This window comes from Patagioenas fasciata, chromosome 2, assembly GCF_037038585.1.
Source record: "Patagioenas fasciata isolate bPatFas1 chromosome 2, bPatFas1.hap1, whole genome shotgun sequence".
In the NCBI taxonomy this organism is placed as follows: Eukaryota; Metazoa; Chordata; class Aves; order Columbiformes; family Columbidae; genus Patagioenas; species Patagioenas fasciata.
Window position 1 is genome coordinate 161,401,571 of NC_092521.1, and position 25,564 is coordinate 161,427,134.

Consider the following 25,564-nt stretch of genomic DNA (forward strand, 5'->3'; position numbering starts at 1 on the left):
ACAAGATACTGAATCTACCAGAGTGGATGTGCCAGTCTGACACATTTACAAGGCACAAGAGAAATAATTGAATTCACTCTTCAGATAGTAAATGTGTTTATTCGACTCAGCTTATGTGGTCCAATGGACTCTAATAGCCTCCAGCACTGTTCCTCCTCTGAACACCAGTGACAAAGACACTATGCTACCATTTCCTTAGATAGCTGGGAACTAGACTCTGTATCCTCCAATCCAACACTTCCTACATGTTGCAAGTTCTTGATGTGCCTGTGCATGAATTTACCAACTGCAGCGATCTTGGACATATGAACTCTACCCATAAACAGAGACTCTGTGTGTCTTGACTACAAATTAAGCTTTCTCTTTATTTCAACTGCAGAAACAAGGACTTGAGACTCATACACGGCAACTTACCTCTAACCTGCTTTCCAAGCAATGCTGTTAGCTCCTGGCAAAAAGCACAATTCACAAAGACAGTCCACTCCAGAGCCTGCCCCACAGAGACATGTACACTTCAGTGACATCTCTTCCTGCAACTCTCCTCCAGCCTTGCCTCAGTAGGCCTTGCACTCAACCCCTGCATTTGACACACACACATTTGCATGTCACAGAACAAAAGGACTCATTCAGGACTGAATCCTGCCCTTCAAGCTGAAAAAAAAATCACATGCAAATTATTTTAATTCTTGTAACAACGAGGCCACTTGGGGACCAGGAAGGTTCCTGCCAAGTGATGTGCAACATGGACTCATCAGTCACCTCCAGAGAGTGGTCACAAGCTGGTTAACAGCAATCACTCATGCAGCTGGGGCTCTCCTCTTCCTACAGCACACAAAGATTAGCAAGCAGGCAATGGATGTTAGCAACCATCAATAACTATCAGTTTAGGATAGATTCAGACGGTGACTGAAGATTGAAAGCTTTCCCATACCTAAATGCAAAACTGCCCAAAGCCTTCCGGTCTGCCTTTCTTTAGTCATATCTATTCATAATATGTCTTCTTCAACGTAGCAGGAAGCAGATAGCCCAGGATCGCACTACAGCCATTTGTCATCGTTCTGCGGATTAGTCCACTTTGTCTCAATGTTGCCTGTGATGGCACTGTTAATATGCCAAACATATTAACATATGCAATGCTTCACAAGGATACAACTCCTTAAAAACTTAAGAGGTTAGGTTAAAAAACAAAACGAACAAACAAGCAAAACCAAAACAACAAAACAAACCTGAATGTGAAAATTACATACTTGGTAAGTCTCTAGAAACCAAAGATTCAGATGTGATAGAACTGTATAAAGAGGAAAAACAGGGAATCTTCAGAGGAAACCATGGCAGCTTCTTCTTGAAAATACTGGAAAGCTAAATTCTGTGCCACTGAATTCAGCTGAAATGATCATACTCCCTATCTATTTAATCTCTCCCTAAAAGTGTGTGCTTTTGCTCCTTATTTTAACCCATCAAAAGACCTGAACGGCTAATGTGATTCTCACTGCTACTTTTTTATACCTTGGCAAGTTGCTTCTAGGTATACTGTGGGGTCATTTTCCTTTATTCATTTGGTAAATAATAACCCCCTTATTTCTACAATGGGACTCCATCTCATTTCACCTGCTTTAGTGAATAGAGGGATAGGTCACCTTTGACTTAATGTAATTTTGCCTTTTCTTGCAAGATTTCAGAGCATCAAGCTCTTTTTTTTTTCCCTGTACTGAATTAGAATTCTTTTGACTCATTGTTATTATTATTAATGTAGATATAGGCATGATAGATTCTGACTAATATTACAAAGAAACCTGTAAGGACATTATATTTTATGAAAAATATCTGCAATTTATAATTACAGCCAGCTTCAAATCTTAAACACTCCAAATCACAGTCAGGTGAGGTTTAGGGACAAATATATGCATAATTCATGAAAGCACAGCCATTATTCGTAGCTCTATAGAATAAACAGTCCTTGGTAGACACTGTGCATTTGAAGGATGCACCATATTCACGCTAGCAATATGGAGCCAAATTGATATTTATGGTGTACTCACAATCCATTCAATTCTGTTTCCATTTGAACACACTGGTGAAATACTGTGCAATATTCTGTTCCAGTTACCAGCAAAAGATACACAACTTCAAGCAGAGCTCCCCGTCACCGGCAAGCACAGAAGAGCTGATGACTACACAGAGTCCGCTGGGGATCTTGTTATGCCAATCTAATTAACCTGGAAAATGCTCAGCTAGCACCATGCTCTGGGCTCACACACAGATGGAAAACGGGCTGTTCAACTATTGTGTGTGCAAGGTGGACTCCTCCTAACTCCCGAGTCAGCAGAAACATTTAAGCATATGCTTACCATTAATGTTAAACAGGTGCTTAAGTACTCTGCTGAACAGGGAACATAACAAGGAGCACGCCTCTGGAGTACGTGATTTTTGCTTTAATTGCTATTGCGTGCGTACAGGTTTTATTTATTTGTTGCACTTAGATATTACGAACAGCCTCCCTTCCCTACTAAGACTGCAGTTCCATTAAAATCTGGGTAACAAAATGGTGAGAGATGCTACCTTTATAAAAAACAAGGTACATATATCTGTAAAACACTGCAACAAAAAAGGAGATAAGTAAACTTCGTTTTTAATATTCATGCAACCTTAGACCAATTTTGATTCCTAAAAGAATGTCCAAACCCAAATGAACAGCACCTTCCTTAATAAAGTTTTTAACAAATAGTAAATGTGCATGGTTAATGCAAATGAAATAAAATGCACAGAGAAGAACTTAGAATCAACAGCAAACAGCACAAACTTCCCCTTCATGAGAAAAACTCTCAAATAGTGAGATCAGGAAAGGTTCAGTCATGCTGATATGAACTACAATTAATTTCTGAATTACTGCTCTGCCCACAGTATTTTACATATCCTTCATGTGGACCACAAATTCAGTTTTTAACAGAGCAAATAAACTCAGAGCTCATGAATAGTAATACTCCTGCATTATAGTCATTCGCTTTACAAACTGGATCTTCATAAGAGGTACTTTCAGCCCCCTCACAGCCGGATGAGAAGGCATTAATATGAGCATATTTTTCACATCCTCGTAATTAGGCACAAGAAAGGAGCAATACAAGCTTATTTCTAGGTTACTTTGGTTACATGATATGCTGCAGAAGAGCTAGTCAGTGTTTACAGAAAACATGCCAAGCTATCATTTCAGTTTCTCTCCTCATTTTCCATAACTTCGGTCCCAAATGATAAACAAATAAAAATGTTTCATTTACAACATGCTTTCCAGTTTATTATCATCAGTGAAAACAAACATAAGCAAAGGTGCAGGAATGCAGCATCTTCTGTGAAATATCTGATAGAGGAGCTAATGGGGTTCTCCACAGGGGACAGCTTACAAAATGAGACAAAGTAAAAACTCCATAGCATTCTTCTTCATCTGCAGCATCCTCGAAGATCACCACCTCACTCTGCTTTACCTTTGCTTGCTTTCTTACCCCACCATTCACCTTTTTTTTTTGTCAACTCCAGTATATTTCACTGTTTACTATCTTTAAAAAAAATACTGAAAATCCTTACTGACAGAGAATGTGGTGGGTTTCTGTGTTGAGACTCAGGTCTGAAAGCACCTGAGCCTCTGACAAATTTCCTACTCATTTCAGCAGGAGTAGTAAACCCGTTAAGTTCAGCAAAAGTTTTGCTTGAGTAAGTGCTGAATAATGACACCAGAATGAGGCCATCTAATGTGTGACTGGAATTCGTGCCAAGTCTAACTGTCTATACACATGCTTAAGCTGATAAAAATCTTCTGGTCCATATTCCCTGTAACTTTAGAGGGATTTTTCACAGAATTGACCACTCTGCTTACTGCCTAGTGCTTTATCTGAGTGTGCAACATTCACCACTGCAGCTAATCCCACTGTTTTGCACGGTCGGTTTTCTCATACTTGCTTTGACTGGACATTTGGGTGCATTTCAGGGTAACCCCTAAAGTCATTCCTCCATAGTAATGGGGGATGAGATGGTGGAAATACTTGATGTTTGGTAATAAAGGCAATAAACAATGAGTCACACCATGAAAGATGCCTTGTCACAAACAAAATCCTGTAGTGGTTGCTGGATGTGCACCGAGTTTGCAATTCTTCTACTGTGCCTTGTAAGTGCACAGATTGGGAACCACCTATTCCCAACCAAACGTTGCACGCAGATTCAGCTATACACGCAATAATTCACCTCTCTGGTCAAAATACCACATGCAATTCCACTGCTCCTGTCCCTACTCTCTACTTCTATAGCAATGAAGAGGATATCGCTGGACATACAAATCCCATAAGGAACATTTTGTGCTTGGAAACCACCTGCAAGACACTGTCTTCTTCCTAGTGCACAGCATAATTATTACAACACAGGTGCTCCAGGAATTCCCAGGACCACACTGACACCACCACACTTGCACAAAGCCAGCTGGGGAGCCTGTTCCAGTGTCCAGCACCCTCTGGATGAAGAACCTTTTCCTAATGTCCAACCTAAACCTCCCCCGGCACATCTTCCTGCCATTCTCTCAGGTTATAAATATATTGTCAGCATGTGGGCTCTAATGGTTTAGATTTATTCTGTAAACTAGATTTATTTTTAAAATTTTATTCTCAACTGCAGCCTTTTCAAAATTAATACCATGAGAACCGGCTAAATATGATGGTCCATTGGGAAGGAATGCCAAGCGTCCTAAGTGACAGCATTATGCATTAGTGGATTAAACAAGATTTACAGTACATAAAACAATTTAATAAATGAGATTTGCTTGTTCCTCTCATGTGAGTCACTGTTTAGTACAATAGCCTACAAACAACACACATGCAAACACACAGACCTAGAAGGATAAATGCATGTATTGCACTTGTGATGACTTTAAACCATTTGGATTAAGTCATTTTAAAGCTAGATGTACATTATAATGTTCTAGGGCAGTTCTGTATACATGCAAACCATGGATCAAGTGATTTCTGCAGCAAGATGGCATCTAGCTGAGATGGAGCTTCTCTCCTGCTACAGCTGGACTGTGACACCGAGAGACCCAACAAGCATGCTGGGACCTTCAAACACACAGTTCCTGTTTCCCCACATCCCACTGCAAATGTGGTTGACAAACTCTGAAAAGATGTGCAGAGTAGTACTTGTCTCACATAGTTGCAGTGGCCTACTTGGGGTCCTTAGTGTCACTTGAGATGCTCTGGAATATCTATGACTGTTTAAGCAATGGACTTGAGCCTTAAATATCTGCAGGGCAGATGTTTATGGTTCAGCTAGTACCCTATCTTTCCTTAAGTCAATGGTGAGAAATTGGCATTTAAGAGTGCAGTTCCTCTGGCCCATTTTATAAATCTACACAAAAATGCGATGAATCACACCCCAGACTCCACTGCCTAAATTATAAAGAGAGCCTAGGCTGACTATGTTAGATGTAGATGTCTACATTGAAGAAACCAATGTCTAATTGGAGGACTTCTATCCCCATCTTGTTCTCATGAAGAACGTCAAGAGCCAGAGAAACTACCTCACTCCCACAGAGACTGCTCCAGTAGCTCATCACCTTCACTGTAAAAACTGGGCACTTTGAGTCCAAAATGCTCTGACTCCAACATCCAGCTTTCAATCTCCTTCTGCCTCTGTCAGCTGTATTAAAGAGTCTGTGGCTACGAGAAGTTTTGTACCAACAGTTGTGCTTAGGCATAATTTCTATTGCCTTCCCCTTGACATAGTCAGTTAGACCAATACTAACAGAGTGCAAATCTCTGCCAAGAATGCAATCTCCAAGATAGACAGGAGCAACATTTGGTGCAAGGGAACATGCTATGAAGTATCTTCTGGCAGTAGAAAGACTCGCTCCACACTGCAGAGCAGGGACCTCTCCTCATCAAATAAAGCCTCAGGCCATCAACCTCTCCAAAATGCACATTTTAGTTATTTATCTTTAGAAATATCAGGGAAATCCAGATTTCATTAATGAACAAAAGTAACCTCTCAAATACGGACTGCAATGCTGTTTTCCTGATGGCACAGACAGCTCCGTAGCCTCGGCTGCTGCTCAGGGCTTTACAGAACGACAACTGAGTGGGCAGCAGTAAAATCCTAAGTCCCTTCCATTTCTCCTCTCTTATTGTTTAGGAAAACAGCAAAGAGATCCAGAAAAAGAGGGGAGGGGATACACTATCCTGTGAACAGTCAAGACAACTCAGAGGAGGAAGAAATGATCACAAAAGTGTTCCTGTTTCATTGTAAGCAAGAGGGAGCAGGGGAGCTGCTGGGTTATACTGAAGAGAGAGATGCAAGTGGGAGAATCACCAAAGTTTTGCACCTCCCCCATTATGACAATTAAAGCTAGACCACACGGCCCCCTTCATTCTCACATTTTTGAACAGTGAGCTAGCAATGTGGACTACTTCACACAACTGTCAAAGCTATTCTGAGACAGCCTGGCCCCCTGTATTTCTCATAAGACCTGCAACTTCAGTGGATCCCTTATAATTTTCTAATACACGGTGGGCAGACTCTACACTTTGTCCCCTAAGTAATGACATATCTAAAGGGACATTCTACATTAACTGGACAACGTCAGGATCCTACTGGATATTTCCTTGTGGAGCTCTCTGCCATCCCACTTTAAATGTCCAAAGACTTAATTTCCATCATTTAGCAACATGGCATTAGAACAAGTCCAGCACATCTTACAGCTTTTCCACTGGGTCATGATGCAGCAATTCCAGTACCTCTCATGGATTTTAGTCCCTCCTGCATGTATTATCCTAACCAAGGGGAAATCTTGTTCACCTTTATGACTGACCAAGAAAGGAAACTAGACTGTTACAGTCCTTAAAACACAACTTGACTCTCACTAAGCAGCAACAACAGCCCAAAGATCTGCTGCTGCAATTCTTGCTGTAGTTTGGCAACTGAATTTCTGCCTGGCTTTAAACTTCAGTTGGAATCACAACAGCGCATCTTGGAACTGCTACCATAGTTCCCCAGCTTTCAGCTCTGGAGATCCCTGTGTTTTAGCTAAGAGAGTAGCCAGCTAATGAATAGCAGACAAAATCTGGACTGCATTTGGCTTCTAAGGTTGAATCTGAGACAGAGGAATGGATAAAGTAGCAAGGAGTCTGCCCTGGATCAGAAACTCCATAACTCCATCACCTACTTTAGTGTGGGAGTTTCAAAAAAATTTAATCTCTACGCAGTTTCTTTACCCCATGGCAGGACAGCTGCATTCTTGGCTGAGAAGCATTGCAACATATTTCAGTGCAATGTGATTGATCACTGAGAGCAATAAACCTCTAGGTAAAATACGGCAAATAAGGGAAATTACAATAGAGCTTCAGTGTCTTTTATTTATGTTTTTAATATGAATTTACTGCTCATGAGAGGCACCAGAAATAAAAATGGGCAGGAGGAAAGCTAGATTCACTATTTGGCTGCACCGAAGTGTCTCCAGGAATATCAGGAGCACTCTAAAGACAACAGAGTAGCTTTGTCTTCATGTCATTTGTACTCTTGAGGTCTCAGAGATGCCAGCAGAGTTCCTAGGGGACAACACTTGCCACTGGCCTCATTTTTTTTTGTACATCTAAACTGCAGCCATCAGAGTTGGGATTTAAATGGTCAGACTAAACGTCTAAATCTCTAGACTTTTCTACAGTTCCTCTCAGTGAGCGGAAATTCCTTCTTTTGCCCCATTCATAAATTTTTTCATCAGAGTAAAGCAGAAAAGTGACACATTCATCAAGGTTTCTTTTGGTAGTTTCCAAGCATTAGAGCAGATGCTGGCTAGACTGAAATTCAGAACCAGAGCTCCACAGCAACATCCTTCAAACAGAGATAGCTGGCTACGGCAGAGCGCTCACTCCTTTCACTGACAACTAAATGTGCCAAAATAACAGCATGCTCACATACAGCACAATAAATTTTGCCTTCAATATCTCTACGCACTCTCACTAAGCCCATTGTTTCCTCTCACCTAATTGTCTACATCTGAATGTAGTAGCTGCTTTTTATCTTTACTGCACCTATACCTCTACCAAACTGGGTTCTCAGCATTTGCGTAGTAGGTACATAAGAGAAGAACCTGGCACTACTCTAAAGGTCCTCTTCCAAACTGTTATTTTTTATCTATTTGATCACAAATCCATGAAAAAAAAAAAAAAAAACAAGCATGCATCTACATGATAAATCAGTCCCTGGGAAGACATAGGCAAGAGTAGAATAAAACAAGTGTAGTTGGTATCATCGTCCTTGACCTGACAACTGAATGTGTAAGGGAAAAGACAGGAATATTTTAATGAAATAAATTATATAGCTGTACCTAAGGTTAGGATCAAATATAAGTGCATTACATTTATCTCCACACTCTACTGTTGCATATTAACTTGAAAAAGACTGTGGAAAACTCATGGGGTATATGTCAGTTGTTACTAGAAGAAACCACTGTGTATTACTCACTCCCTACAGTATTTATGTAGAATTAAGAGAAATCCCATTGTAACAGCCCAAACTATTTCTGTAAGCTCCATTTCACCACCACAAATGACGAATGGGAAACAGTGCAGTAAAATAAAAATAGGCACCTTTCCAGGTAAATGTTGTTTAAAAAAGTCAAAACAAGGCCCTGGTGAAATACTGTCACAGAGATAAAAACATTTCTCTCAGTGTCACAAGAATGGCTTTGTTTTTGCTAGTCTAATTAGGTAATAAAGAAATCACAAGTGGAGCAACTTCATGAGCTATCACCACACTTAAAAAGGGCTCATTGCATGACCAGGGACCAGCACGCCAATATTATCACTTGCTGTCACATCATTTCAAGAACAAAATACCTCAATTTAAGAAAGATTTTTAAAGAGAAGAAAATCAATACATAGTTAGAAGCTAGTCAAGATTCTAAGCAACAGCAAAACTGCCAGAAAACAAACAAACTAACAAAAAAAAAAGAAAACCATGGTGGTCTTTGAATTTTCAATGACTTCTCAAATTCTGCTACGCAATCAGTGCAGCACACACTGTAATGCACCTCCTGGGACTCCACACATACCCAGCCCTGTATTCTCAGCAACTGCCAGGTATGTGAGACAGGACAATCACAGTATTGGGTTTTGATGTGACTAGCTCAAGATTCTAATTTTTGTTGTAACAAAAGGAATAAGTAAAAATACTATTTTTTTTAAACAACAGCTTAAGAAAAAGGGTGAAGAAAGTAATAATGCTAACTTGTTAGAACTTCCACCAAAAGCGTATCTGAGATTTCAATATTAGGTCCACTAATTATTATCCTGAAGAAACATAAAATCTGTCCAAATATCTTAAAGCTCAAATATTCACCTAAATTTAATTCTTGCTTAAATAGACTGCAGATCCAGTTGCCATCACAGAGCAGATTAACACAGAAACCAGCTGTCTGTGTTAGAGGTGGCCCATAAAAACACAAGTATTAATTAAAGAAATCATCTGTGTCAGTGTAACAGTTTCCTTGTATTGAAATTCCATTGACAGCATCTCAAAAATGAGTTCACCAAAGGAAAACCTTGCATTCAGGTCCAGGGAGACTACCCCAAGTGACAATAAGAAATAACTGTTACTTCAGTAGCCTGGGGGGCTGGATTCTGCTCCCATTTGAATCAGAGGCAAAAGCTATTGTGTCTGGCAGAAGGTTTTGAATTGTGGAGAGCTCCTGCTACACAGCTCTGTGCACAGATCCATCACCCCAGCCTTTGCCCATCTCGCGGAGGTGTGGGTATGCGGATCCATTTTGCCACGCTCAGAAGCCCAAGACAAAAAATCCCAGCAGAAGCTCTAACCCTTTGCTGAGTGGCAGTGGGGGAATCCCTGCTCACTCATCATTCCCTGACTTCAGAGACCAGCAAGGAAAATGTGCAAGGCATTTTTATTAATTCTGTGACATTGTGTATGTAAATTAGGTTAGTCCTCTACTTTAATAGAATAATGTCATCTCAGCTGGTGATTTTTTCTTATTGATAGAGAACATCCTAATCAAAGGCTATAATGTCCTCGAGGATCAGTAGCTTAGGCAAATAATAATCTCAATTTCTCAATGTTAAAAAGTTCCAGCATCAGATGTTCTCCAGGCATTTAAAACTCATAATGAAAGGAATACGATGCAATCACACAGGCTGTGCAATTCTCCTGGAAAAAATGTTTGCAGAAGTTCCTGTTCAGTTCCCTTAGTTGAATTCACAGGTCACATAGCATTGCACCTTCCTCTCAAAAACTACTGCTGGAAAAAGCAATACTATTGGAGTTGGAACAGAAGGCACTTCCTTAAAAAGCCAACAAAGCATTTTACTACAGAACTTAATTAAAGGATGGAGAATACTTTGGCTGCTCCTTGAACACGTCAACATAAGAGACACATGTACTACCTCTATATTAAATATTAGCATTTCCCCTCACAGGAGAGGCAAAACATATACACGAGTGCTTTCCCTGAAAGGAGGGAGGTGACAAGAGACCAACAGGTCCTTTACAACCTTCAGGTTATTTGAAATAAGTAGTTTTAAAAGCAAAGCGCCCTGAAGCCATCACGTTTCCCACCCTGCGGTGCAGACCCACCCTCCCTCGGCAGCCGGAGCAGCCGCATGCGGGACACCCCCCGCACCCCAACACCCCCAGCGGGTCCAGCCAGCAGGCAAAACACACACATATATTTCGATCAGCACAAGATGGCAACCAGCGCTTCTTCCGGGAGAGCAGCTGGCTTCTTTTTTTTTTCCTTAAGGGAGGGGGGAGGAAGAGGATTTCAAAGGCATCCCGAGTAGGTTTTTAAAAAAAAGGCACGGAGACAAATATTTCCATTAGGAATGCCGGAGGAAAGGCAAGGTAACCCCCACACCCCGCAGCTCTCGCACACATAACACACAGTGGTCATCAACTTGGCGAAGTTGGCCGTTCCGGAGCGAGCCGGGCGCGCAGCCGCCCCGGTACCGCGGAGCCCCGGCCCCCCAGCTCCCCTTAGGAAGGGGGACGCCCCGGCAGGCTCCGCATCACCAGCGACCCTCTTCAGGAGGCGGGGGAGACAGACACTAAGCAAAGGCTCAGGCTCGCCTGGCTCCCCGGCGAGCTCAGCCCCAGCAGCGGGGTCTCCGCACCCACCGTGCGGGCGATGAACGGGCTCTGCGTAGCACCGAGCCCGACTACGGAGCCCCGCTACTTACTTACAGTCACTCGAGGCGCCAGCAGCAGCCACTTACCATCATGTTTCCTTGCATTTTAGCCGTTTGAAACATTGCCTTTTCCTTCATTTTTGCCGTGTGTGTGCGTGCGTGTGCTGGTCTCCGAGAGTTACTTAATCCAGCGGCTGGATCACTTTAGTGAAGAACTGGCGTGCACTTGCGATGGCTCTTTTCGGGTGTGGAGTGGAGGGGACTACGAGCAGCAGAGGGGGAGGGTGCCTGCTTGCCTTTTTTTTTCTTCCCCACCCTTTCAATATGTATTTTTCCTTTTGCCCCCCCCCCAAAAAAAAAAAAATAATAATACAGGCAGTAAAATTCAAACAGCCCCTTTCAAAGGGGAGGTAAGAGTGGCGAGGGGCGGCCGGGCTCAGTCACCACCCAGATTCAGCTTTTGCCCTGCGGGAACCGGCGGGGTGGGGTGGGCAGGAGGGAGCCGCACACACGCCCCCCGCCCCGGCCATGCCTGGCCGCCGCCCCGGGCGGTCCCGCCGAGGCAACCCCGGGAGACCAGTTGCAAAAAAGCTGAAGCGGGGGGGACAACGGACAATAAATAAAAAGAGAGGGCGGAGGGGCGATCGCCCCCTCCCCTGGCTGTGCCTGGCTCGCTGCTCTCCCGGGGGGGGTCCACACGGTTTTTACAAACAGGAACCGGGGAGGGGGGTGGCGGCGAGAGGAGCCGCCTCTCCCGGCGTTAACTGTTCACCGGCTGCAGCCGGCGCGGCCCCAGCCAGGCCACGTCTGATGCGGGGAGGGTGGGGAACGGGAATCAGGCTGCTGCGGTGAGCGGGGCACGCACGCCGCGTTTCCATGGCTGCTCAACCGCATCGCCCCGGCCCCGCAGCCCCCCGGTCCCACAGACCCCGGCCCGGCCGCCCTCTGCATCCTCCCGGCCGCACAGACCCCTCCCGCCCGCAGACCCCCAGCCCCGCCGCTCCCTTCTGCCCACATCTCCCGGTCCCGCAGACCCCCGCTTCCCGCAGCCCGAAGGGTGCTCGGGGCGCTGTCTGGGGGGAGGAGGCATTTCCAGGGATCTCCCCCAACGCCGGGATTTGGGATTTGGGATGAACTCCACTGCACACCGCAGGAACGGACAGGTGGACGCCGGAGCTCGGCCCCACCACAGGGAACTGCAAAGGCAAGGGCACAGCCTGAATCTGCAGCTGAGCCCCCACCATCCCCTTTGCTCCTTTCTAGCTGTGTCCCCACTTTTTCTGTGAGGCTTTCCACAGCTGTGAGTTGCAGTCCCCTAGCTGAGCTGCCCCGCAGGTGGCTGGAGCAACTGCCGGGAGATGGTCCTCTCTTGCTGCCCTTGTGAGAACGCAGCCCCTCCTCACCTTTGTGCAGCTTTCCAGGGGCACACAGCCTTGGCTCTCATCCCAAAGGTTTACACCTCAGCCTGCATACATGGAAAATATCCTTCTAGCAAGTTGTCTCTTTTTTCTCTCCCTGATGCACCAGAAGCAGCTACAGTCAGCTCCAGGAGAACTAGGTGCCCATTGATTCTGTCTGTCATGTACAGGACTGCTTCAGATGTTGCCCACTCAAAAGGAGAGAAGCAACTCTAAGAAGAAAGTGATTCACTTAACAGATGAGAAAGGAAACCAAGAAGAAAAAGCAGAAACTCTTCTTGTCATCCAAAGTTTGACCAAGCAAACATCTAGAGCAGAAGCTCTTTTTTTTTCTTTTTCTTTTTTTCAGTGGGGGAACTGGAGACCCATGGCTCCTTTTGTTATGCTCACCTGGAGCACCTTGAACTCTGGTCCTTCACAGCTTGCAGCACCTTCATTTCATAAGCAATGGCTGTTCATGAGAGACAGGACACAACATGTGCAATCCCACAGTGTTGCTCACACTGTATTTTTCCTTAAGCCACCCAGCTGTTGAAAGATATTCAAATATAAATTATCTCACCTAAGACATTAAGCATCCACCCCAAAAAAACGAAGCGAGACCACAAGGCGTCCCTGGGAAATGCCAGTGACAGATGATGCTGGTGCCCCTGAGGATCACCTGTGGGAGCTTTTGTTCTACAGAAAAGTCACCCCTCACTTGCAGGTCTTGATTATTTTCTCCCTGGTCTTTATCTGAGAACTGCTTACACCTCATACATGCTTCTTCTTGAGCAGGAAGTTTCTCAGTATGTTCCTCAAACTCTTGTCTCTTGATTTCTTTACTTCAATTTTGATGTTTTATCAGGCAGGTCCTGTTGCATCTCAGTATTTTACCCTCAGGTGTTTTAATTATGTATAAACGCAAAATATTTGTTATCTGCGTCACAGTTAGTAGTCCCATTTGCATCCTGCATTACTTTGTAGACCAATAGAATTACTTACCATATATTGAACTCTGGTAATAGTGGGATTTTTTATATTTTTCCCTCAGGTTTGTCATAATGCAGTTACTGGGTTTGTCTGCTTATTTTCATTTAATATTTAATTTATGTGCTATTGGCATAACCACAGCAATTGCCTTGATTAAAACAGCTTTGTTTAAAGTTGAGTCTACCGGAAAAATTCTTTGTTTCACCTTTGACAACATCCAGTTGTTGAGTTGGGTTTTTGTTATTATTGAACACCAACCAGGGTCCACTTGGCCAGCATTTGTACATTACTGTGCTTCCACTTCTGCCATAAACTATGATCCCATCATCATAATCCAGAGATTTCACGAGAAATAAGACAGTGTTTTTCAACGCTGTGCAAAATGATGACATTGGTGATGTTGGGGCAAAAAAATCCCATTATGAGAGAGAAATTCTTGATTTGCAGCTTTTAGTTCTTTTTTTTTTTTTTTTTTTGACTTATCTTCCAGTTTGAGACAAAAGGTAGTGAACAGTTTACATCTGAAAGTTTTATGACCAGAGTCCACCCTTGGGGGTTTCCAAAAGTTGACAGATGAAGCCCTGAGCAACCTGATCTGATATCTCACCCTGCTCTGAGCAGGACATTGGGCTAGAGACCTCCTGAGATCCCTTTCAGCCTCAACTACCCTATGATCCATAAGATCACAACACTCCAAACTGAGTGACTTTTTTTGTTATGGATTAAAATGTCTGTTTAAGAAATGACTGCTGTGTCACTTCCTAAAATGATTCCCAAACTGCATCCCTCATGTGCCCAAAGACTTTGGGTTCTGCTAATCACGAATTCAGCTGGTATTTTTCATGTCTGAACCGCGCTCATTTGGCTGATGGGACAGCTAAGTCTTCCTCTCAGATGCTGAATTGTGAGACTTAAGTCATATTGCAGATTTGTACCTCAAGCTGTGGCCAGGTGATTCCACTGCAAATGGTCCATGAAACAGTCCTTCAGGTTTGGGAAGATGAAACCAGCTACAAGTGATATTACCATATTACTCCCTGAAGTACATTAACCCCACTGGACTCCTTTTCATCTAGCGTTCAAATGACTGTTGAGCTTTTCCTCTTGATGGATTTTCTCTATATCATTTTAATGGAAATTCACTAGAGCTGCAACAAATAGTTACTCTTCTCACTGGAAAAGGAATCAACTTTTTTATGATTAGAAAGTGAAATGGTGAATGCAGAGAGATGATCTGAAATTTCTCCCACATTTTTGTAGAGAACACTTTTTTTACTTTCATTGAATGATGTGGAAGGACAGCAAATCACCCTGGGACACAGGAAAATAATATGATTTAAGTAGCTAAAAAGCTTGCTGGTGGCTATTCTGAATTTAAGGTCAAAGATATGGACCAGAAAATGTCAATAAAACATAAAAAAGCTTGACATGATGAAGAAACATTTTATCAGAGGAAAATTGTCAAAATTCATGACTTCTGCACTGATTGCTTTAGTCTCGGTGTACCTCCTCTGTCAGTGGAGTTACTTTTGATGTAACTATGGGAAAATTCAGCCCAGGCTCAGCTGCATCTTAACAGCAAATCTTAAGTGAAATCCCTGTATAAGGAAGGGGGATTTTTTGCAATCTAGCCATGTGTATCCAAGATACATACTAGGAGGAAAGCCTTGGGAACTCAGACAGGCTTCGTTTTATTTGTGATCTAGAGATATTCTCCATATGTCAGGTAATAAGACAAAACCAACATGGCATCTTCATTCTCCAATGTTTTTATAGGCCATTTTGAGGAAATGTGCTTTTCTCACATCCATCAGAGAATGAGATATATGAAAAAAAAGCCTTATAGATATTCTATTCTTTGTGGATTTCAGTACTCTGAGGCTGACTTTCTTTATCTGAAAAGGAACACAGGCTACAGTGCTTACATCCTATTCACAATGCTTTATTTAAAGCTATGATGATAAGAGAGTGGGAGAATTTATTTTATCAAATAAAACACATTCAGTGCATTTGATGGTGGCTCTCCTCACTAGCCAAACAAGCCTGGGAACAGTCCTGAATAGCAGGAAAGAATTAATTTCACACAGTATTAGCTGGCTGCACAGCACAGACTTTTATTTATTCAGTATTTTTGAAGAAAAAATATTTTAAGGACGTAAGACCACAGACAAATACAACAGCTGTTTTACTAAAAGTCACTTCTAAGAGTATCAGGATTTCATTTCCTCTGCTTAATTTAAGGTTACTTTTTATTCTCCCCAGTAAAAGAATTCATGTTTTCAAAATGTAACAAATGGCTTTTTCTTCCCAGTCAGACCCTTTTGAGAGGATCCTATTTTCTTCCTGTCAGCCTTATCCCACAAGTTTGTGCTCAGGCTTCTCTCCAGCCTAATTTTAAGACTTTGCTCTCTAATCTCAGGCCAAGTCATACTACACCTTCCTCCTGAAATCTCCCTGTTCCTTAAATCCCACCAGACCTAGGTCCACAGCACATTGTTTTGTCATAAAACCCACATCTTCCTTCTACTGGACCAGCAGGTTGAACTGAGCATCAGGGGAGTCTGATTTGTACTTTATCTCAAAAATCAGAAAAACTACTGCTTTTCAGTAGAAACACTGAGGAGGAACGCCATCCAAATTCTTGAGATGAGAGGATTATTCAGGCTGGAAGGACCTCAGGAGCTCTCCAGCCCAAGCTCCTGCTCAAGCAGGGTCAGCTCTGATGTTGGACCAAGTTCCTCAGGGCTTTGTCAAGCCATGTCTTGAAATCCTCCAGGGATGTAGACTGCGCAGCCTCACTAAACAACTTGTTCTGATGGGTTTTCCTTATATTCAGTCTAAATTTCTCTTGTTTCAATTTATGCCCATGGTCTCTCCTCCTACTGCCATGCTTCAATGTGAAGAGCTTGGCTCCATCTTCTTGGTAACTTCCGCAAGGAACTGGAAATCTTCTACCACGTTCCCCCAAGCCTGTCTCTTCTTCAGGGTGAATGACTCCCCCAGCCTCTCTGCCAAGGGTAAGTGTTCCAGCCCCTCACCATCCTGGTGGTTTTCTGATGAACTGGCTCCAATTTATAGAAGTCCTGTAGTGAGGGCACAAAACTGGACCACAGATATGTTCTAATGACTGCTAAGAAAAGGAGATAACTGCTGAGAGAGAGATAAAATCTGTAGTACTTGCTTTGCTATTAACTTAAAATATTCAAGATGGATGGCGTTGGTGATATCCCAAATGGAATAGTTGAGGGTTATCCAGTGCAAACCTAATGGAAATTAGCAACAGAGCTTAAAGTAATAGTAAATGTATTCCATAATGGTATTTGGTAATACAGCACATGAAAAATAGAGAATTACAACAAACAACCTTTTTCTCTTCCTAAGTGAACCAATTTTGAGAATTCTGTTATTAAAGTTATGCTACACATCTATTCTGAAAAATCTCCACTGATACTATGCTAGAATTTTGCCCATGTATTTTGAATTTCAGTAATTACTTCTACTAAAAAGATGACATTGGAGAGTCAGATGAAGTAAATACACTGTTAAATACATTCAAAGATCAGTTCAGAGGATCCATAATTCTTCAAAAATTAGAATAATGACAGAGCAGCTGCTGCTAAAAAGGTAATATTTGCTAGCTCTTAATGCATGAGGGTACTTAAGCCATCTTTGTTCAGCCAATGAGAGGAAAGAGTCTGAAAAAATGGAAATGTTGTTATCTCAGACATTCTGAGGAAAAAAGACATACGACAGAAACTGCCAAATATAAAAATTACTTGTCTTTGGACCATTAATTTTGGTTTGTAACCCTTACCTGAATTTTTGTGAGTTACTGCCAACATTGTCACTGCATGGTGACATTCTCCTCCTCTCCCCATGTTCTTCACCTTATTTCTTTGCAAGCATGGCCATTTACTTCTCATGCCTCCCAGTGCGACACAGGACTAAGCAACTTTACACACTCAGGAAATGTGCAATTGCATAGGTGAAAACTGTTGCCTTCGAGAAAAGACTTACCAATGCCTTCCTATTACACCAATAGGAACATTTTCCCAAAGGTATAATTGGACAGTTTATTTGTCATGTACCAACTCCATCCTGCAGGAAAGAGTGGGGAGCTCAACACATCTGATTTCTCCTGATGCTATTTAAACACCAAATGTCTGTATATGTGCTTGACATTTAGTTCTTAGAAAACAGGGTCATTTGTCAGATCGATCAGGGATTTGGCTTGAGACACATCACCTCTGGACAGCTACCTGGAATGCAGTCAACTCCCCATTATCCGCGAGTGAATTATTCAGCTGCAAATAGACCATAACCCTGGTACAGAGATTGCCAGCTTGTTTTCGTGTAGTCCATGATAAACTCCAGAGCTCACAGGCTGACATAGGGCACTGCCTTCATGATGTTGTGCTGATGCCTCAACTAGCCTAGACAGAAGCTTCCACTGCGCTCTCATCAAAGCAGATCTGGAGCACTATGGGGTGTACGGAGCTACTGGTCCACATGTCCTGTATTTTTACTTTGTCAGGTAGAAGCACTCAGGTATATATTTCAAATTCTGGGACTCAAGTGAGTCCCTGTCCATATTGAGCACATGAGGTTTCTTGCTAAGACAGGTAGGAGATATAGTCCATAAAGCATCCTCGGTGTGAGGCAACATTGACAGATGCAGACTAGGACAAAAGGGCAAAATCTGGAGGTTTCCTACTAGAAGTATAGATTCCCCTTTAAAGCTTCTGTGTTTTGTTTTTTTTTTTTTTCCCCACGTTTCCAGCTTTTAAACTTCATTAATAAAAGCTAAAAATATACAGAATTCAAATAATTACTTTTCCATGAATGAAATTGTTCAAGTTGCTAAGGGATTCAGAGTAGGAGGAAAAGCATTCAGAATATAATTTCTGCATAATGGTTGGGCATATTAAATTTAAATATCTGAGAATGCTAGGAAAATCTGGGCAGAATCATTAGACTCACTAGTGGTAACAGGAAAATGCTAATATGAGACCTTGCTTTTCAGGCAGGTACCACTTCTGGTTAATCAGAGCTAGCGTTTTTTAATACTTAAAAACAAAGCAAGTGCTGTAGTAGACATCATATACACCTTATTAATCTTTTCTAGCAAGTATCCTTACCCTTAAATATACTTCAGATTTCCAACCGGACTGCACCGGTTCCAGTGCCGCACCAATGGATCATATTGGTTTCCTAAATTAAGAGTATCCTGTGCTACCCAGCTTCTCTCAGCAGAAATGGGTACTTCAGAGTTTCGAAAAACAAACACATAAAAATACACAAAAGCGTAACTAAAACAGTATGCTAAAAGCAACATATGTGCTAAGTTTTTTTCATTAACACTGAACTGAAATATAGACAGATTTGTGTAAAACAACTGAAAGTTTGTTATGTAACAGATTTTATCCTCTAAAACAATTTTAATTTAATTTCAATACCATTCTGACAGTTACATTTTTAATGACAATTAGGTTGAGAAGGCAAAAAACATCAAAGTCCCCTTCACTCAAGTGTTCACTCCTTACAGTTAGTCCAGCCAAGTTGGAGAGATATCAGAATGATAAGTCCTAGAATCAAGAGGGTTCTCACATACTTCCAAGAAAATGCCAAGCGAGCTCATTCCATTGAAATCAATATAAGTCCTGCCATTGAATCCCACAGCTACATCCAGGGTCTGGCCATAAACTTTCCTTCAACAGCAACATCACCATGAGTCAAGCTCACTGTTGGTATAAAATAGTACAATTCCCACTTCAGCCAAATAGAAAATCTGGACCCACGTATGAACCTTTTTTAATACATGCCCTAGTGATGGTACATTGCTCAGAAAGTATTCTGCCTTTGGTATATGTAATTTCACTATTTCAATGCAATAGTCTTGCAGATAACTAATTTTGTGACTATCAATGTATTTCTATTTAATTCATGAAATTGTATAGGATCTTTTAGGTAGATAATTTAATGCTTGCCAACTTCCATTAATTTTTAACTAGACTGTCTAGCCTGGAAGACATACTGAAACATTCTAATTTCAGATCAGGTGGGCCTCTGTTTTGATTAAAGAGCCAATTTTTTTTTTTCTTTCATTGTGATATGGATGATTAAATTTCTCTGCTAATTATCTGTATCACCTCAGAACACCCTGTGCCTGACAAAAATATTTCAACAAAATAAGACTACACTTAATTGCGTTACTATTTTCTTTTCTTTTTTTTTTTTTTTTAATCACAAGAGGTTGATATAATTCACTTCAAGTTCTTCCCTACCTTAAGGGCAATGCTAATACTTCTTGCTGTTGGATCATGTTCCTACCACATTTGCAAATATTTTTTACTTTACTATTCAGTGGACTTTCAGTGCAATTTAATTGCAGTGGATGACCCAATCTTGCAACATAGGACCACATAATTTATCCTTCCTAGGTGTATGTAGTAAGTTAAACTCAAATTCTCAGTTATTTGAGATTAGGTACCTAAGTCCTTTTGAAGAAGTGGATATCATGCCTACAAGTCATCTGTATTGTCTGTTGCTGTGAGCCAGTTGTTAGGATGGTGTTAAGGAGTTCAAAGTCAAGGACTTAGTTAATCTCTTGTGCCCATCACTTAACTTTCTTGATTTGAGCCTATGAAACTGCGAACTCCTTTGGGCAGGGCCTACTTCTTATCACATTTATAAAATGCTGGAGTAAACAGGGCCTTGACTTGTGTCCAATAATTTAAAATACTACACAAGAATAACTGGGTTTCCAGTGTTAGTAAGATGGGTCCAGACCAAGTTTGTCTCTGAATGTCTAAAACATTTAGGAAGAATAACCAAGGATCTGTTTGATTTGGTCAGGTTTCAGCTCTAAATCAAGGTATTTAGAAAGCAAATGATAATTTATATCTTCATTTTGCATTCAATTAAAGACTGAGTGCTGCCTAATACGGGATCAACACCTTTCCTAGAAGAAGTAGAAGGAGCTTTAGGAAAGTCATTAATTATTTTTTCTAGATATCAGGTTAGGTTGCTAGCTTTGCAGTAGAAAAAAATAAATTTAAACCTGCCTCAGACCTTATTTTCATGAAAAGATATGGTTGTAAGCTCTATTTTACTTTGAATCATAAATGAATACACATTCATAATTTGCTTTCTAATGCATCCTATTGTGTATAATTTAGACACAGTAATTTATGTGTGGGGAAAGAGCCAAGTAAGAAAAGTGGTGTTCATTGAAACAAATGCCTGGGAAGCAGCAAAGAACAAGCTCTAGAAGTCCAATCAAAAGAATAAGGATTGTGCCACCCTTCTCTTATGAAGACACATAGATATACATGGGTGAACCAAATCCACTGATTGTAATGAGTTGCCCGAAATGCAGCTATTGGTGCAGGTCAGCGGGATTTCTGAAGACTCTCAGTTAACTTAGGCTGATATAATGTGTTTAAATAAACAAATAACAAAAATATTGTTTTGCTCCAAAACAGTGACACAGATAGTAGCTTGCTTAGGTATTTTATGGAAAGATATAAGAAAAAAATGCCCATTCCTTAAAACTTTGTCCCTCCCTTTCTGTAATCACCCCAGAGGAGTAATGAACCCACAACAGCTCACCTGGCTCTGGAGTGACCACCCTGCACAGAGGAGCACCAAAGCTTGAGACATCCCTTTGGAGCAAAAGACTTAGTGCATACAGGGAAATGATGGAATATGCCATGATCTGGTCACTCAGGGTCACCATTCCAACTCCTTTGCATGTGGCACAGGGGAGCATGATTTCAAACAGCTTTTTGGGTGCTGTCCCCTCTAGCAAGAACACTCCTTGGCTTATCCCAAAATCAAGGTGTTTTAAAGATGTGTTTCCCAAAGCAGCAGGGAGTGAGGGATCCTGGCCAAGGCTGTTGGCAGGAAGAGACTTTGAGCTGTGGACTGGGTGGACAAGCGAAGGCCATGGCTGTGATGAAAAGCAGGATGCTTGTCTGGTATGCAGTGCAGAGCCTCCCCGTGATTTCAGCTGGCTTTCGTTATCTATTTTGTTTTCTATTTCAGTCTTGTTCTTTTTTTTTTTTTTTTTCTGAGGGAGGAATAGAGTTCAGTGGTTGGTTTGGCAAGGAAATATTTACGTACTTTTTTGCATAAGAAAATATAATTAGAAAATGTAAATATAACTTAACTCCATTACTTCACTGAACAATAAAATGACCACAACACAGGCTATTCTGGCTCTCTGATAATTTATCATCCAAATTATACACCACATCTCCATTAGACCGTCCTTTTCCACAAAATTCATCTTGCCTTGTCATGGCTGAAAAACAAAACTGATTTATTAAATATCAGTGCAACTGAAACAATGAAGTTCGGTGTTTGGAATACAGCAAGAAAATATTTTGAAGTCGAGCTGATTCAAACTCTGTTTTACAGACAAGAATACATTTTTACGCTGAATATTTTTAAGAAAAATTATTCTGCATGAGTGACTTGGTTTGGAAATGCAGCTGTTTTTCATTATGGGAGTTCGTATGCCATTAACTCTTTAGGTCTGGATCCTGGTTAAACGACATTTGCTTTCAACTACTGTATCCTTTACCAGGTGCATTATACACATCCTGGAAACAGATAATGTGACCTACACAAGGAATGTTAATCAGAAACAATGAGTATGTGAAAAGCCAAAGAGTGGTTACAAGAAGGCAAAGAATTCTCCCTTGCCTCCTCCAAATACAAGCAAATACACAGGTAAAAATAAAACATGAGTGTTCCTGTGAAAAGGAAATTCTGGCCATGAAAGCTTTTATTTATCAAAACCTGCAAACTGCATCTCAAAATCATTTAGTTTTAAAATATTTGATTAAGTATTTATCAAGCCTCTAATTTCCAGAGAAGCTGAATCCTGTAAATCTTTAGTAACTGTTGCATCCAGTGCAATTGTACAGACTGCTGAAAAAAAATCAGGATACTATTTCTCAGAAACTAAGCTAAAATATATTTTAAAAGAAAGACTTTCGTAATCAGCACTTATATTTTATATAAGAAAAGCTATTGACTCCTGTGATAACTATCTACAAGATGCTTTACAAAGTGAACCCATCTAAATTACCATTTATAAAGTCAAACAAAATACTTTATAGAAGTGCAATCAGTGGTTCCAAGGATGAATTAATGGTAAATTCAAAATGTAAACGGCACATTTTAACAAATCCATGCTTTAAAAGGACACAGAAATCAGGCACACAGCAGAATGGGCCGAGTCAGGAAAACATTACCACCACAGTTCTTCAAGTGAAACACATGAAGCAAAAGGATTAAGGCCAGTGGAAGACTTGGAGGACTAAAGCAGGATATAAGTGGAATTCAGATATTTAAGTCTCAAGATGCAATAATGAGAATTACTGCTCAGCTCTCACCTCACTCTGGTGTCTCTTCAGCTCCATTGGCATCAGGGTTTACAACCTGCAAAGTTGTCCTGGGCTCACATATTCCTGGGCTCCTAGCACAAGTGTCCCAGTTGTGAGCAGCCATGGTGCTCCAAAGCCTGCCTGTATGCTTGGGTTGCATGAAAACCAACATTCAACAACCACCCTACAGGTTCGGGACAAGGCACCCTCTCCTCAGCCCTTCCCACCCAGAAGAACTTGGACCCAAAGTCCTCTGGGGACTAGACATATAAGTCTAATATCCTAAAGAGCTGAGGAGAAGGGGAGCTTGGGAGCAGTTTTTAGGGAGAAAATGACATTATTTTCTCAAGACTTTACTGAGGAATAAAAGATATCTTCCTACATCTGCTGTTGTAGTTAGAAGTAGACTGAGATCCTAATCTTAGGCAGCCACTCTCTTCTGTCTCTCATTCACTTCCAGACAAATGCTTGCAATCTCCTTGAAATTCAAGTGTTCAGCATTTTCACAGAAGGCAAAGAAAACTTCTGAACTGAAAAAAGGTTTTACAAATCTGGGCCAAAGTCAGAGTAGAGCAATTTGGTGTAAGTCCAAATGCTGCATGAGATCGGCCATTATAGTTGTTATGGTTTACTCCCTCTTCAAATCATTGCCATTTTTTTAAAAATTAAATAAAAAGTAGCACGTTTTTATACAAGAGATGAAACTATTCCCCAGTCAGCTGTAACATAAAGCCTGTTAAGGCAGTTGGTTCTGATGCTATTTTCCTCTCTCTAAGAGAATTCAAAATCAAAGGTGCTTATGAGATGGGAGTTCAGAATATGTATTTTGGTGTTCTCTTTTTCCTGATGTTCCTCAGGCTGCTCTTGCCTATGCAATAAGTACTCTGTCTATTCTGTTTTCAGCTGAGTCTGACTTCTGTGTGAATTTATGCTTCTATGAAGTGAATAAATTAGATGTGCATTGAGATGATGGAATATAAGAGGAATTATTTTCCTTCTTTATAACTCCAACAGATTCATTCTAATGCCATAGCTATTGTTTTTAAAAGTAAAAATGGAAGACTACTAGTTGAGTTAACGTGCTTGTTCTGTGATACCTAGAGAACTGAATTCAGAGCCATGTTTCTGCACAAGATGGACACAGGTGTTTCTTCTCCTTTTATGCGAATTACAGAAAAAATGAATGGTTCTAAGTCCTGTATGAGAGGTGCTGCACAACCCCCCAACCATTTTTGTGCAATGTGCTCATGACCCAGGTCCTCATCTCTTCTCTCTCTCCACATCTGCTCCCAAGCCCTTTTAAATGACCTGTCAACTTCATTTTTCCAAATTCTTTTCCATCACTTGTCTTCATTTTATCTATCAAAAATATGTTTTTATTGAAATAGCCTGTGGTCTACAGTGGTGAATTCTCAGGCCTCAGCTAATGACAAAGACATTCATGTCTTTATCTGTCAGGCTTATATTATAACAAAGTGGAAATCTGCATATTGCCCCACAGATTGCATAGTTTTAGCTTCTAAATATAAAAGGAACTTAAATGCTGTGACATTTTTATGGATACAGAAGCAATTAAGTAATGGACGTAAGTTTGTAAATCTTATTAATTCCTGAGGATCAATGCAGCACAAAAAGAAAGACAGTTCAACAGGGACTTCTCATGTCTGCTGACATTGTTCCATGGCCTCAGGGCAAGACACAGGCTAACTCTTGAATGTCTATAAATGGCCAACTTACTTCAACCGGGCTGAGTGCCAGGGAGCAGCAACAGCAGGGCTGCTCCATGGGGAGAACGAGACAGATGCCAAGGGTGACACAAGGCCTCACTGACAGAGAACCAAACCACAGCACCTGAGCAGGGCCACGGTGGTAACAGGACCATCCACAACCTGTAATGGTAGGACAGGTCCAGGTCTGTTCAGAGAGCTCCAACAGGAGACCAGGCTGGAGAGAATCACAGAATCACACAGAATCACAGAATGTCAGGGATTGGAAGGGACCTCGAAAGCTCATCCAGTCTAATTCCCCCGCTGGAGCAGGAACACCCAGATGAGGTTACACAGGAAGGTGTCCAGGCGGGTTTGAATGCCTCCAGAGTAGGAGACTCCACAACCTCCCTGGGCAGCCTGGGCCAGGCTCTGTCACCCTCACTGAGAAGTTTCTTCTCAAATTTAAGTGGAACCTTTTGTGTTCCAGTTTGAACGCATTACCCCTTATCTTATCATTGGTTGTCACTGAGAAGAGCCTGGCTCCATCCTTGTGACACTCACCCGTTACATACTTGTAAACATTAATGATGTCACCCCTCAGTCTCCTCTTCTCCAAGCTAAAGAGACCCAGCTCCCTCAGCCTTTCCTCACACGGGAGATGCTCCACTTCCTTCAGCATCTTTGTTGCCCTTCACTGGACTCTCTCCAGCAGTTCCCTGTCCTTCTGGAACTGAGGGGCCCAGAACTGGACACAATATTCCAGGTGTGGTCTCACCAGGGCAGAGTAGAGGGGCAGGAGAACCTCTCTGACCTACTGACCACCCCCCTTCTAATACACCCCAGGATGCCATTTGCTTTCTTGGCCACAAGGGCCCAGTGCTGGCTCATGGTCACCCTGCTGTCCA

General features: G+C 41.6%; 1 protein-coding gene across 2 annotated transcripts in view; it reads right to left on the reverse strand.

Annotated features, from left to right (window-relative positions):
- Positions 1-25,564, reverse strand: part of DPP6 (dipeptidyl peptidase like 6) — a 563,202-nt gene that overhangs the window by 489,292 nt on the left and 48,346 nt on the right. The window contains exon 1 of one of the 2 annotated variants that reach the window (XM_071805326.1): positions 11,253-11,495. The exons of the other annotated variant lie outside the window; for it this stretch is intronic. Coding sequence (XP_071661427.1) covers positions 11,253-11,303 — 51 coding nt within the window. The 5' untranslated portion in view covers positions 11,304-11,495. Of the gene's footprint in view, positions 1-11,252; positions 11,496-25,564 lie in introns of those variants that run through there. 2 annotated transcript variants of the gene reach the window in all.